Raw genomic sequence first — 13,074 nt, 5'->3', positions numbered from 1 at the left:
AGAAGCTCGGGGTGAGGCAGGGGTGAAGTTTCAGAGCCTGTCTTGGCAGCATCCCATTGCTTCCTCCTGAATGAAGCTGGGTGCGGAAGCCCAGCGCTGCATGCAGTTTGAAAATGACTAGAGAAATCTCGGGCATTGGAATAGGCTTGTGGAAAGCTGAAAAGAGGCGGCAGGCATCACTGATACTGTTTCTGGGCATTTTGCTGAGAAGAGAATGGAATGCAAGGTACAGGTGTTCCTTGTTTGGCTGGGCAGCCATGGGGTACGCAGCAGAGAGGAAGCTTGCAGCATCCTGCTGGAGGCAGATAAGCTGACCAGCTGACTTTTCACAAATCTTAGTGGCAAGCCTCCTTATCCTTATATTCAACCAGGCAAGACAGGGTTGCCTGGGAAATATTTAGATCTTCCTTCTTTCCCTGCTTCCCCCTCCTCTGCACTCCTCTCTCAAATCTAAACCACTGGCACCTCTCAAGCTCACAGATTTCAAGGCTGGTGCCTGCTCTGCTTTGACCTGCCTGAGGGCAGGACCTGAGGGATTCATCTAACTCACCATCATGTGGCTTCCCACTTCCCCTAGAGACAAGCCCCCAGACTCACCTATGCACACCACGTCCATGAATCCATACATCCCATAGCAGATCTGGAAGAGGAGGTCTTGGCGCTGCCATTTTGCTGAGGGACTGAAGGTCGACCAGATGAGCCAAGAGATGCTGGCAATGAGGAAAAGGGAACCCAGGATGGCAGCTGCAATCTGAACCTTCTCAATGACTGTCAGAGAGATGGCCTGCCACTGCGGGAAAGAGAATGATAGCTTAGCTGTTGCTCAGATACCCTTGCCCCATTCCCAACCCACTCCGACCCATCTCCCTTCTGTTGTCCCAAACTCTCACTTCTGGTTTAGGTTTTAAACCAGGGCTTTCCAACTAGTGATACAGTGGATATTTTCACAAGTTTCTGAGTTTTACATTGTACTTCTGATGGGGAGGAAACCTATATCACACCAAATGATCAAAAGTCATTGTAGGGTTGGGGCTCTGGGCAGGCATGGCTGGGAAGGAAGGCCTTTGTAATTGACTAGGATACCTACAGAGAAATAGAAAGGAGGAAGTGAAATTGCAGCGCTAGTGCGGGTGGTGTTTCAGGGCCCAGGAATATTCTTTTCAGAGCAACACTTTATTTTCCTACTAATACGTGCTGAGAGCACACAGGCTTTTCTTTACTTTCCTACAGCAGCACCTGGCATGCCATTTGGTAGACATGCTAGAGATGGCCAGTTCAACAGACAAGAAGAGGACACAGAGGATGAGGGAGAGATAGGAAGAATAGTATAATTTACTGACTACATATGAACACTGAGACTTCATTTTTTAACAGAAAAAGTATTATACCAATAGCAGTACTGATGGATGGGTTAAAGACTCAGGTGTGGGTAAGCTTGAATTCAGAAATTCTGCCCTTCTATGGCTGATCTAGGGAACAGAGGCCTAAATAAGGCTGGAGTTGGATGTTAGCTTGGGATCTAGGCATGTTGTCATTCAGTAAATAAGTACTGAGTACTCTCCATGTGCCAGCCACTCTGCTAGGTGCAAGAAACAAAGTAAGCAAAGTAAGCAAAAACATATAAGATTTCTGCTTTTATGGAGCTTACAACCTAGAAAACAGACAACCAATTACTTGCAAATGTACTTTATCAGGAGTAAGAAAGGGAGGTACCCAGCACTGTGAAAGTCTATACAATGGGGATTTGACTTCCCAGAAGTGATGCTTGAGTTGAGTAGGAGTTTACTAGGGAAAGGGAGGAGGGGCAAGTGCTCTGGGCACAGGAAAGAACATGAGCAAAGGCCCTGTGAGTGTGAAACCCTGGAAGAAGGCCAGAGTGAGTGGAGCAGAGAGACCAAAGACATTGTGGGGTGAGAAAGCTGGAAATATAAGAAGGAAAGACCATGTGGAATCTTGAAGAATATGCATAGATTTTTTACTTTATCCTAAGAGTCAACACTATGCTTTTGAACAATTGGAGGCAGTGAAGTTGAACAATTTTACAAAGAGAACACTGGGGAAGGTGAAGGGAAGGGCAATCTCCCAATTGAAGGAATTTGTGTAACACCTTGTGGAAAACAGCCTCGAAAGCATTTGCACCTGCACTGGGGGAAAGGCAGACTACCTTCCATCTGCCGACAGTGAGCCCTCACTCCGTGTTAAATGGCTGGGACAGGAGCCCTGATTCTGGCTCTAGCTCGGACTGACCAATGGCCCACAGGGAACTGTAACCATTGGAAAACATTCCACTCTCTATCCTAGATGTAGGACATCAGCCTTTACCTTTAATTATACAGATAGCGTCCCATTACAGGTAATTGGGCCTTTAAATTTTCCACTGCTTCCCTCAGCCTAGGTTTACACGGAACAAGGGATTTTACCAGAAGATGGACTGATCCTACAGACTTTGCTCACACACAACCAAATGCTTTTTACAGAGCCTGCCCCACTGTCTGTGAAGAGGGTTTCTGACTGAGCTTTTTGTCTCTACCATGAAGTCATCAATAACCCTCACTTTCTCGTGCTCCAGACTTCAAAAATCCCAAATCCAGAGGCACAGAAAGGTCCCCCTAAATCATAAAGCCCTTTTTACCAGCCCCCAAGCCACCTATGGAAACTAAACAGGGCCCCTGACCACAATCTGGAGCATGATGAAGAAGGACTGGGGTAGGGGTGCCACTGTCAAGGCTCTCCTCCTTTGTGTCCCATGGGAGGTCCTGCCAGCGGTGTCAAGAGCAGAAGTGCAAGGAGAAAGCAGGGAACAAGAGACTCTGACGTCTCAAAGAGAGGCTGGAAAGGCAAGAAGGGCTCCAGGGGTTCCAGGCTCTGCCATCACCAGACGCCCGGAGCTTAGCTCCAGGGCAGATTCTGTACGCAGTAGCAGTATCGAGATATTCTCTGTGTCCCGCCCCACAGTGAATGCACCGACCAAGGGGGAAGAGCGTGAAGCCTGCCTGGCTGCTTCCTTCCTTATAACAAGGAGCACTGAGCACAGCGCCTGGTGACCCAGTTCTAGCTGAGCTCTGCCCCGACTTGCAGAGTGTGACCTAGGAGAAGGCAATACATCAGAAAGTCTCAAGTTTCCCTTTTGTAAAAGTGGAAATAATTGGTCCCACTTCCTAGAGTATTATGAGAGTGAAATGAAATAACTCTCTAATCAGTGCTTTGAAGAGTATGGGCTGCCATTATTTCTATTCTTCATTATGTTTCAGCAAAAATACAGTTAGGCATGTGGAGGTGGGGTCTTCCTGAAGATAACCATACTCAGCAAACTCAGTGCTGTGCACTATAGGGTAAAGGTTAAGGGCCTGACTCAGGAGTTAGACCCCTCGCATGCAACCCTGCTCCACCAGGGTAACCCCGAGCACATTGCTGATCTTTCTGTGCCTCCATTGTTTCATCTGTAAATTGGGAATACTAACAGTACCCACTGCACTGGGTTGTTTTCAATATTAAATGAGATGATGTATGTGAATACTTAGAACAGTGGCTAACCCCCAGTAAGCACCAAACATTAATCTAATTGCAGTTCAGGTATAGCCGAGGTAGCCATGAAGTTGAGGCCACAGGGCCACACTGAAACTCCTCCTTTCTCAATGGCTCTCCTGCTAGAGCCAGAGCTTGCAGAGAGGCACTGAGATAGCATGCTGTCACAACCACTTTTTCTCACGACTTCATATGGGGTCTGGAAAAAACCTCCCCACACTGAGCAGCGGTAGCCCTGGGCCCCCCACCTATTGCTCCGCTCACTCACAGGTGGTCTGGCTGGGCTATGGGAGCAGAAGTTGCCCCACTGAGGCTCAGCAGGCAGCTAGCTGCACACTTGGCTGGGCCCAAGGGACCCAGGACACACAAGCGAGGCAACTTGGGCCACAGCCACACAACACTGCCGCTAGTCCAAACTACCGCCTTCTCCTGGTGCTGTCTGGAAGAGTAAAGTGGCATTTACTGAGCGCACATTGCTGCATTTCCAAAAGTGACAATCACAGTAGTAACCTAACAATAAATTAATAGATCAATTTTGTCAACACTGCCACTTGCTTACTGTACTTATGAGATTGGAATAACCTTCCCCTCCTCTCTCACACACACCCCAGGAGAGAGCTATCCCTAAATGATTTTTTATTTTACGAGTCAAAGGCTGGTGCCCGTTGTGAGCCAAGAGCCTTAGGGGTAGATGCGTAGGTTTGACTCTGACCCTTCTCCGAGGCTTGAGTCACTGAGAAGGAAGGGGAGAGTTAATGCACCCAGGGCGTGGAATCAGCTATCTCATGACGCTGCTATTTTAAGACGCTGCAAGATTTGAAATGAGTGACTAAAGACGGAACCAGCACAGGGAGAGGCACCTCTCATTCTGACCCCTCAGTACACCACCAGGATGGCTAAGGTGCCTGGAGGGGTTGGGGGGATGCAGTGCCCCGTGTAAAATTGCATAGTGTGCAACTTGATCTACAACAAAATGCCCTGGACACTGCAGCTCCATGTTTTCAGGGGGCCCCGCCCCCTCATGCAGAGACCCGCCACCCCACCATCACCACGGAACCACCTGCCCTCCTGGGCTTGCAGGATCAACTCCCTCCTCCCCCTCGGAGAGGAGGGGTGAAACAACTGTGCAGGCTGTTCAGGTTCCCATCCTCACTAGCCTGATGGCTAACAGGTTATGTGGCAGCTTAACCGGCTGACCATGCATAGGTGGAGGTGTTTTCAGAAGCTGAGTGCTGTCTATATGCGCGAGCCTTGAAGGGAAAGCTGTTTGGGTTGGAGGATATATGAGGCGGTACAGGGCCAGCCGGCTCCTCTGGGATGTTGGATGTGTCCGGGCAGGGTGTGGGAGATGAGGTGGGGGGCCTCTCAGTTCTCACAGGCCCAGCCCTGTCTGCATCTGCCTGGCAGGCACCCCCGCCCCCTGCCCCGAGCCCTGGCTCTCCCTGCCCTAGCCCTTTATAGTAGCCTCTCCCCTTTTCCCTCTTCCTTATTGCCCTTTCTTCACTTTTCCTCTGCCTCCCTCTCCTGTCTCTTCTCTATTCTTCTCTGGTCCCTTGTCACAAGAAGGGTGATCCATGAACCAACAGCATCCACATCACCCCCATCACCTGATAGCTTATCAGGAATGCAGAAGCTCAGACCCTGCCCCAGACTCCTGAAGCATGTCTGCGTTTTGACAAGGCGAAGCGCATGCACATTAAGGTGTGGGAAGTGCCTTTGTGTTTCCTCTCCTCTTACTTCTTCTTTTCCCCGCCCTTAGCTTTATCTCAGTCTTGCTCCTCACTCCCAGCCTCTGTCTTTTTTCCATCCTGCTCTCTTCTGCCCTCTGGCCTTTCTTCCTTCCTGCCTTTCTTCTTTTCTTTTCTGTTCTTCTGTTCCTCTCTCCCTTCTTTCCTTTTTCTTTTCCTGTCCTTTCTGCTTCCATCCACCCATCCATCCATCTCTTATTCTCTTTTCCATCTGACTCTCCACACTTCTTTCCTTCTATATCTATTTCTCTTTCTTTGCCTCATTCCTTTCTCTTCTTGCTGAAGCTTGAGAAAAAAAATCACAGAAGTTATTTCAGTTCTTCTTGTCCAAGTGTCATCTGTGGTCTTGTCCACCTAACCCATCTCATGCCTTTTCTCCAAACATCCCTGACCCCAAGGGGAAATGGTCCTCCCACCAGAACACCAGGGCTGTGGGAGAGACCACAGGCCCCAGCACCCCAGCCCCGCCCCAGCCAGCATGCAACCCCTGGTTGTACCTGCAGAGGATTCTTTGTGCTTATGGCAATGACGTGGTACTTGTAGTAGCATAGCTCACAGCTCCAGCAGCCCCGTTCGCTGATCCACTTGATGAGGCAAGGCTGATGGGTACACTTGACAGAGCCGTCGCAGCGGCACGGGCTCAGCAGCTCCCCCTGCAGGGAGAAAGGCACAGGGTAGTGAGGCCCAGAGTCGAGCTGACAGGCACAGGGGCAGGCCGGCTGTAGGCTTGGGTAGACCAGACACAGCACACCACTGAAACCAGGCCACAGGCTTTGTTGGAAGGCACCAGGCCCCACAGAGGAGACTCCACCCTTCCCGCTGTGGAAGCCAGGCAAGTTCAGGGAACTCAACTAACAGTTCTAGGCCCCGGGTCCTACTCGGTGCTGCCTACATCCTAGGGTTTCTGTGAAAAAGAGTGAGTTGAGTCCTACGGAAGGCTTCTGCCATCCAAAGGGGGTGTCAGCCTCAGCTGCCTTCTCTTTAAAGACTCAGCCAGGGGTCTCAAGTTCAAATGCTCTCAGGGTTAGACAGGCAGCACAAGTGACAGAAACTAGCTGGTGGAAAATGGGACAAATTGGAAGGCCCAGACTCAAGTTAAAGGGATGGCCACTCAGCTCCAGCCAGCTGCAGACATGGAAATCTATGTGGCAACTTTTTTTATCCTCACCTTGAGGACATTCTTTTCATTGCTTTTAGAGAGAGAGGAAGGGGGACAGAGAGAGAGAGAAGCATTGATATAAGACAAAAACATCGACTGGTTGCCTCCCATACCCGCCCAGGCTGAGGCTCCTATGAGCCCAGACAAGGGATCGAACCTGCAACCTAGGTATGTGCCCTGACTGGGGACTGAATCCACAACCCTTTGGTTACAGAATGTCACTCCAATCAACTGAGTCACACTGGCCAGGGCTATATGGCAATTGTTATGTAAAATCTCCAATACCTAAATATTAACAGCTAGTACAGTTTTTGCTGAAGTTTAGCGCTCTGGTCTTGAGCCTTTGCATTATACTGCAGACCAGCTCATGGAGACCCAGGTCCCCTCTGTGAAGCCTCTCCACCCAGGTGTCAGAGTGACAGAAGCATGGCAGGTGGGGCCAGGCTTGAGTCCAGTGCACCCCAGGAGATTGGGCTGGCCAGGACCCTCTGGACTGCCTCAGGCCTTGCTGGGAGTGGCTGGGATGGTCAGTTGGGGGAACTGGAAGCAGGGAGGCGAAATACCCACTCTGTTTTTCCACTGCTGACAGGCCATCTCCACTGCGGCTCCAGGCCCTTCCCACACCTCTGTTACAGCATTTACCTGCGGGTCTCTGGGTCACAACATGGTTAACCCTCACGGGGACAATATCTGATTCATCTCTGTATCCTTAGCACCTAGAACAGCGCCGAAAGCAGGCACTCTGCCCGACTCTGACAGTGGAATGTGTGCGTATCTGTTTGATGAACAAGAGGTTGTGTTCCTCTAGGACCTGGCCAGCTCTTGCCCCAGGTGGGCAGCTGTGGCACCTGGAAGAGGAGTAGAGAAGGAAGGAGATGCCCACATGACTGGGCACTCGCAGATCCCATGAAAGGCTAAGAGCCCTTGGAATGCAGTTGCCGCTGCGTGTCTCTGGGAAAGAAACAGGAGGAGGGGCTGTGGGGAGAGGTGCTGGGGGAGAGGCAAAAGCCCTCATTATTCATGGCAGCATTTCTTAGGCTCATTTATTCTAACAGGGTGAGCTGGGTTTGATTAATCGGGTTGTTAAGCAGCCATGTCAAATTGCTGATCAGGTAAGAGACATTACTCTTGGTCCCTGGCAGTGGCACCAGGCGACAGTGAAGGCTGCACTCCTTGCTTCCCAAGCAGCAGACATGTGACAGGGCAGCAGTAGCTGGGCCACGACTGATAACGAACCTGGGCTCTCTATCATGGCTCTGGATAGGGGACCACCAGGGCTCCCATTCCCAGCATACTTATGTGGGAAGGGGGTGGTGGGGGCGTACGTGACCTGGTCCCAGTGCCTGGCTGTGCAGCCAAGAGGTCAAAGGTGTGCTACTTTCCTTGGAGCCCCTGGCCCCCCACTGTCTCCCTCAGGACTGGACAACCCAAGAATAGGGACTTTTCAGGCACCACAAAAAGTAGAAAGCAAGGACACTAAAGCTGTTAGAAAAAGTTAACTTTGATGAAGGAAGCAATCCAGGATTTTAGGAAAAAAGTAAATCTGCAAAGAAGCTATTTTAACCTTGGCATTCATGCAAGTTTTGTATTTTATGGTTTTAGTATATTACATGTTGGGAGGAGAGTCACAATCTTTTTTTTGGTATATTTAGGGCTCTAAGAGGGCGTAACTAGACACTTGACTGTCTTTGACTGGTCAGACCTGAACTTCATCAAGAGAAAGAGAAGTGGAAATGAGCCAGCAGTTGGATGGATTCAGGTTAGACTCAAGGATGTTCTCCACAGGAAACTGTTAAAGGCTAACATCCTGGAACATGGAAGCGGAGGTGGCAAACACCTCTCAATAAAAGAGGGACCTCTTTCGAAGAGAGAGGTTCAATGACCAACTCAAGGTCACTCAGCTAGCCAGTGGCACGGACAGAATGTACATTTTTCTGACATCAGACTCTGAACTTCCCAACACACTGCGCTGCTCACTCCCCTTCTGCATCCTGCTCCGTGCTGTCCCTCCCCGACCTGTGCCCTGGGTCTCTTCTCTGTCTCTCCTTCCAGATCCCACACCTTCCCTGGCCCAGCCCCGGCCCCTCTACCAGGATACAAGCTTGTTTCCTCTTCCACAGTCTGGTAATTATTCTCTCATTGTTTCTTCTGGGATTTGCGTTGCTCTGGCATACCCCATAGAATGGGCCCCATAGGACAGGTCCCAGCGGGTGGGAGAGGACCAGCCCCTCTGGCCCAGCTCCTGAGGCCCCAGCCTTTGGGCTGGGAGGATTATTGTGATCTTGTCCGTGGAGTTCCACAAACTCCACAGATCAAAGGGGCTTGTTAAATGCAAAGGGTACCACCCACTTTCTTGATGATCTGCTTTGCGATTTAGGGCCCAGCGACAGCCCTGGGATGACTCAGGTGAGAAAAAACAGTTCTCTAATCCCCAGGGTCCCACAGGACACTGTGTGGGATAGATGGGAAGAGTATGGTGTTTGGAGTCAGACTCCTTAGGTTTGAATACTCCTTCACTGCTTACTGGCTGTGCAAACTTGGGCAAGCTTCTCAACCTCTCTGAGGCTGTGACTCCTCATCTTCCCATTGTGGGCAACTCTTACCCTCTCAAGGATGGATATAAGGGTTGACTGAGATCATGCACACAAAATGCTGGATGCAGTGCCTGGCACAGGTAAGTCTTCTTCTGAAAATATTACAATTCTAACTCAATTTTCCTAAGGATTTTAATTTCATAGTTATTTCTACTCCAGTTCTACTTGATTTTCCTACTGTGAAACAGTTAAGGAAGGGATTGCCCTGGATGGGTGGCTCAGTTGGTTGGAGCATTGTCCTGTACACCAAAAGGTCATGGATTCGATCCCCAGTCAGGGCACATATGGGGAGCAGCCAATGAATGTTTCTCTCTCACACTGATGTTTCTCTCTCTCTCTCACTCCCTTCCTCTCTCTCTCTCAAATCAATAAACATATCTTTGGGTGAAAATTTAAAAACAATTGTTAAGGAAGGGAGCCATGCCTTAAGTAAAAGGTCAGCTGAGCCCAGAGAAAGGTTGAAATTAAAGAACTAAGAGTCTGCCCTTCTGAGTTGGGTAAGTGGCCAGAACATGGATCTTCTGACTTCGGGCCCAGGACTGTCCTCTGTGTTCTCATGAGGTCACTGAGAGAGTTTGGGGGCCCCCATCCCTGGGGATGCTGAACAGAAAAGGGTGAGCCCTTGGATAGGTTAAGTGGGGTCAGTCTAGAGTCAGGATGCAGGTCAAGGTGAGCCACCACCCTTCTCTGTGGCTGAGCTGGATGGTGGGAAGAGAACAGGATGGGTTCTCCTTCCTACCAATGACACCGCAAGTGGCAGCTCCTCCAGTGGAGTCTCAAGGACTCCATCCATTCCATTCATTTTGGGCTTGCTTCATTTTTTCCCCTCTCATTCTGAAAGGACTTGCTTCCGGAGCCCTTAGGTTACCTGGCTGCCATGGCAGTGGCAGGTAAGCCAAAGACTTCTACTTCCGCCCACAGCAGGCATCCCTGCCATGGAGCAGACAGAAACCAATCCAGGAGAGCCAAGCAAAGACAGCCCAGCCCTCTTCAAGGTGCAGGTTGGGGAGATCAAAACAAAGGAGCTGAAAGAAACACCAGCCTTTGGGTATAGTTCAGAGGCCTCTTCCTTTAGTGAGGCTAGTGTGGTGGGTAAGAGTTTGGGCTCTAATCTCAGACAGACTTGGGTGTATCCAGGCCCTTATGATCTATATGACCCTGAGTGAGTCGCTTAACCTTTCTGAGCCTGATTCAATCATTCTTTTATTCATTAAACATGGATCTGGTATGTTCTAAGTTCTGTTCTGGGTGTCAGAAATACAACAGCGAATGGAACTAAACAAAATTCTCTAGTAGGGAGAGACAAACAATAAAAAAGATTAGGAAACAGAAAGTATCTAAGCTGCTATCAGGTGCTATGGAGGAAAATAAGCAGGGGAAAGGGAAATGGAATACTAGGAAGGTGGCGAGTCGAAGTTCTAAATATGGTGGCTATGGAAGGCTTCACCAAATGGAGACATCTGAGTGAAGATTTGAGGAAGCTAAGGAAGCAAGCCATGCAGGTGCCCAGGGACAGAGCATTCCAGGCCGGGGGGGTCATCCAGTGCAAAGGCCCCAGGGCAGAAGCATGCTTGGCACCTGCCCTGGGACACTAAAGTGGCTGGTGTGTCTGCCGTAGTGTGGATGAGGCAAGAGAAGTATGAGATAAGGTCAGAGATGTACGGGGGATGAAAAATAGTGGTAATTAGGTGAGGCCAGTGGGTTATTTACTATGAATGAGATGGGAAGTTATGAGAGTATTTTCAGCAGAGGATGTGACTCGATCTGACCAGGTTTGATGGGATCGCTCCTGCTGCTGTATTGAAAATAGACTAGACAGAAGTAAGGGCTGAGCATGGAGCTGGAAGGCTGCTGCACTAATCCAGGCCCAGGCAAGCAATGACGGTATTTTAGACCAGCATGGTAGCAGTGGAGGGTCCAAGCAATGGTGTTTTTTGTTTGTTTGTTTGTTTGTTTCTTAAATATTTTATTTATTTATTTTTAGAGAGGGAAGGGAGAGAGATAGAGAGAGAGAGAGAAACATCAATGTGCAGTTGCTGGGGGTTATGGCCTGCAACCCAGGAATGTGCCCTGACTGGGAATCGAACCTGTGACACTTTGGTTCACAGCCCACGCTCAATCCACTGAGCTACACCAGTCAGGGAGCAATGGTGTTTTTAAATATGTTTCTGAGATACAGATGTTGGGATTTACAGATGGGTTGGATATGATGAATGAGAGGAGGAAAGTCAGGAACGCTGCTGATTTTTACCTGAGCCATGAGAAGGACGGAGAGTTGCTTTCAACTGAGATGAGGACGACTGAGGGAAAGCAGGGTTTGGAGGGTAGATTGGAAGCTCAGCTATGCACATGCCAACTTTGAGATGCTCATTAAAGTGTAAGTGGAGACACGAAATAGGAGCTGCAATGTATAGTAATCTAGAGTTTGGGGGAGAGGTCCAGGCTAGGATACAGATTTGAGAGTCATTGGCCTACTGATGGTGCTCAAAGCCACAAGCTTGGGTGGAATCACCAAGCAGTGAGTGTAAGTAGGAAGGAGGCAAGGTACCGGGGCCACTCCCTGGAGGATGTCAGAGCTTGGAAGATGGGACAGAACCAGTAGAAAAGAGGGAGAGGGAAGGTCAATGAAATGAGAAGACAACGCGATGTTACAAAAGCCAAAGGAGACAACGTGTTTCAAGAAAAAGGGAATGATCTGCCCTGTCAAATGGTGGGATGATGGGCCAAGCTGGTTGAGAGCTGAGGGCTAACCATACATTTGGTGAGTTTCCTTTGATTTCTTCTATTTTTCCAGGGGAAATATGAAGCATGGCCATGAGTTGGAAGTGGATGTGAGGGAGGAGGTATTTGACTTCTGAGAATTGGTATAAAATAGTCAGCCAGGAGAGACTGAGTGATCAGAGTAGAGAAATAAAGAATGACTGCTGGCAGCACTAAGGGTCCTTTCTATTACAGTGAAACAGCTCATCTATGAACTTGGAGAATATATAGATGTAACAGAATGTATTTAGCACCATGCCTGGCACACAGTAAGCTCTCAGTAAATGCTGCTTCGTATGTAAGGGGTTATAATATGGGTTAAAGCAGATCCTCTTATCTCTAAGCCCACCTTCTCACCCACCTTCTCACCTACTTCAAACATTGATCAATATCCTTCTTTCCTTCCTTCCTTCTTTATATAACATTCTCTTCTTATGAGTAATCTACATGTTATAAGCATTTCATGGTTTTAATGATACTGTCATAGACATTCCACCTTTTACTACCACAATAATTAAATGAGGCTAGTAATTATTTCTCCTGTTTTACATATGCAGACAGCCACTCAGAGAGATTGTTCTTGTATAAGAGCAAGGCAGAACAGGACTCAGGAGCCAGTGCTGTCCATCAGGCTGCCTGTACCCACAGCATCTCTGTCAGCCTCTGCAACCTTGTCCGTCAGATCCTTACCTTTCCAGCTTTGATAAATGGATGGTCTTACTGGCTCCCCTATTATCTTATAAACATGAAGGCAAAAATCCTTTGCCCCTTTTTCCCTCTCCTGTAAACCCAATTCCAAGCAGTGTTCGCTGGGGACTAATTGATATGGTGGTGGAGGGGAGATAAGATGGGGTTTAAGTTCACCCACACTCCTTCCTCATATCCCATCCTTGATGAGGAGGAGGCATTTGTTAAGTAAAAATTAAGAGAGACTGTTGTAAGCATAGCAATGCGTTCAAGTTTTCTCTTCATTGCATTTTAGATTGATAAGGAAGATTACTGATGCCTGTAGATGCTCTACTGTGAAGACTCAGGGGACTTTAAAATCAGAAGGCCCCCTCCAGGGAGGACCCAGAACCTGTGTGTGTTGGGATGGAGAGAGTAGAAAAGGTTCACTGGGACTGTAGAGAAGAATAGGAGAGATGCCAAAGAAAGTAGGAACCTCCCAATGTCCATCCTAGGTAGTCTCCGGACCTAGAGGACAGAGAGTTGACTTGATAGGGCAAGTAAAGAACTTTGTGGATCACCCCCTTGGACTTCACATATTTGGGCGACCAACTAACAGTAA

General features: G+C 48.9%; 1 protein-coding gene across 1 annotated transcript in view; it reads right to left on the bottom strand.

The window, feature by feature from the left end:
- MARCHF4 (membrane associated ring-CH-type finger 4) overlaps positions 1-13,074 on the bottom strand; it is a 90,666-nt gene that overhangs the window by 16,851 nt on the left and 60,741 nt on the right. Inside the window, exons 3-4 of the mRNA XM_028510678.2 lie at positions 5,771-5,926; positions 598-790 (exon numbers count right to left, since the gene is read on the bottom strand). Coding sequence (XP_028366479.1) covers positions 598-790; positions 5,771-5,926 — 349 coding nt within the window. The remainder of the gene's footprint in view (positions 1-597; positions 791-5,770; positions 5,927-13,074) is intronic.

Source organism: Phyllostomus discolor, chromosome 4, assembly GCF_004126475.2.
Source record: "Phyllostomus discolor isolate MPI-MPIP mPhyDis1 chromosome 4, mPhyDis1.pri.v3, whole genome shotgun sequence".
In the NCBI taxonomy this organism is placed as follows: domain Eukaryota; kingdom Metazoa; phylum Chordata; class Mammalia; order Chiroptera; family Phyllostomidae; genus Phyllostomus; species Phyllostomus discolor.
Note: the sequence above shows the minus strand (reverse complement) of the source record. Positions and strands in the feature narration are given on the sequence as shown.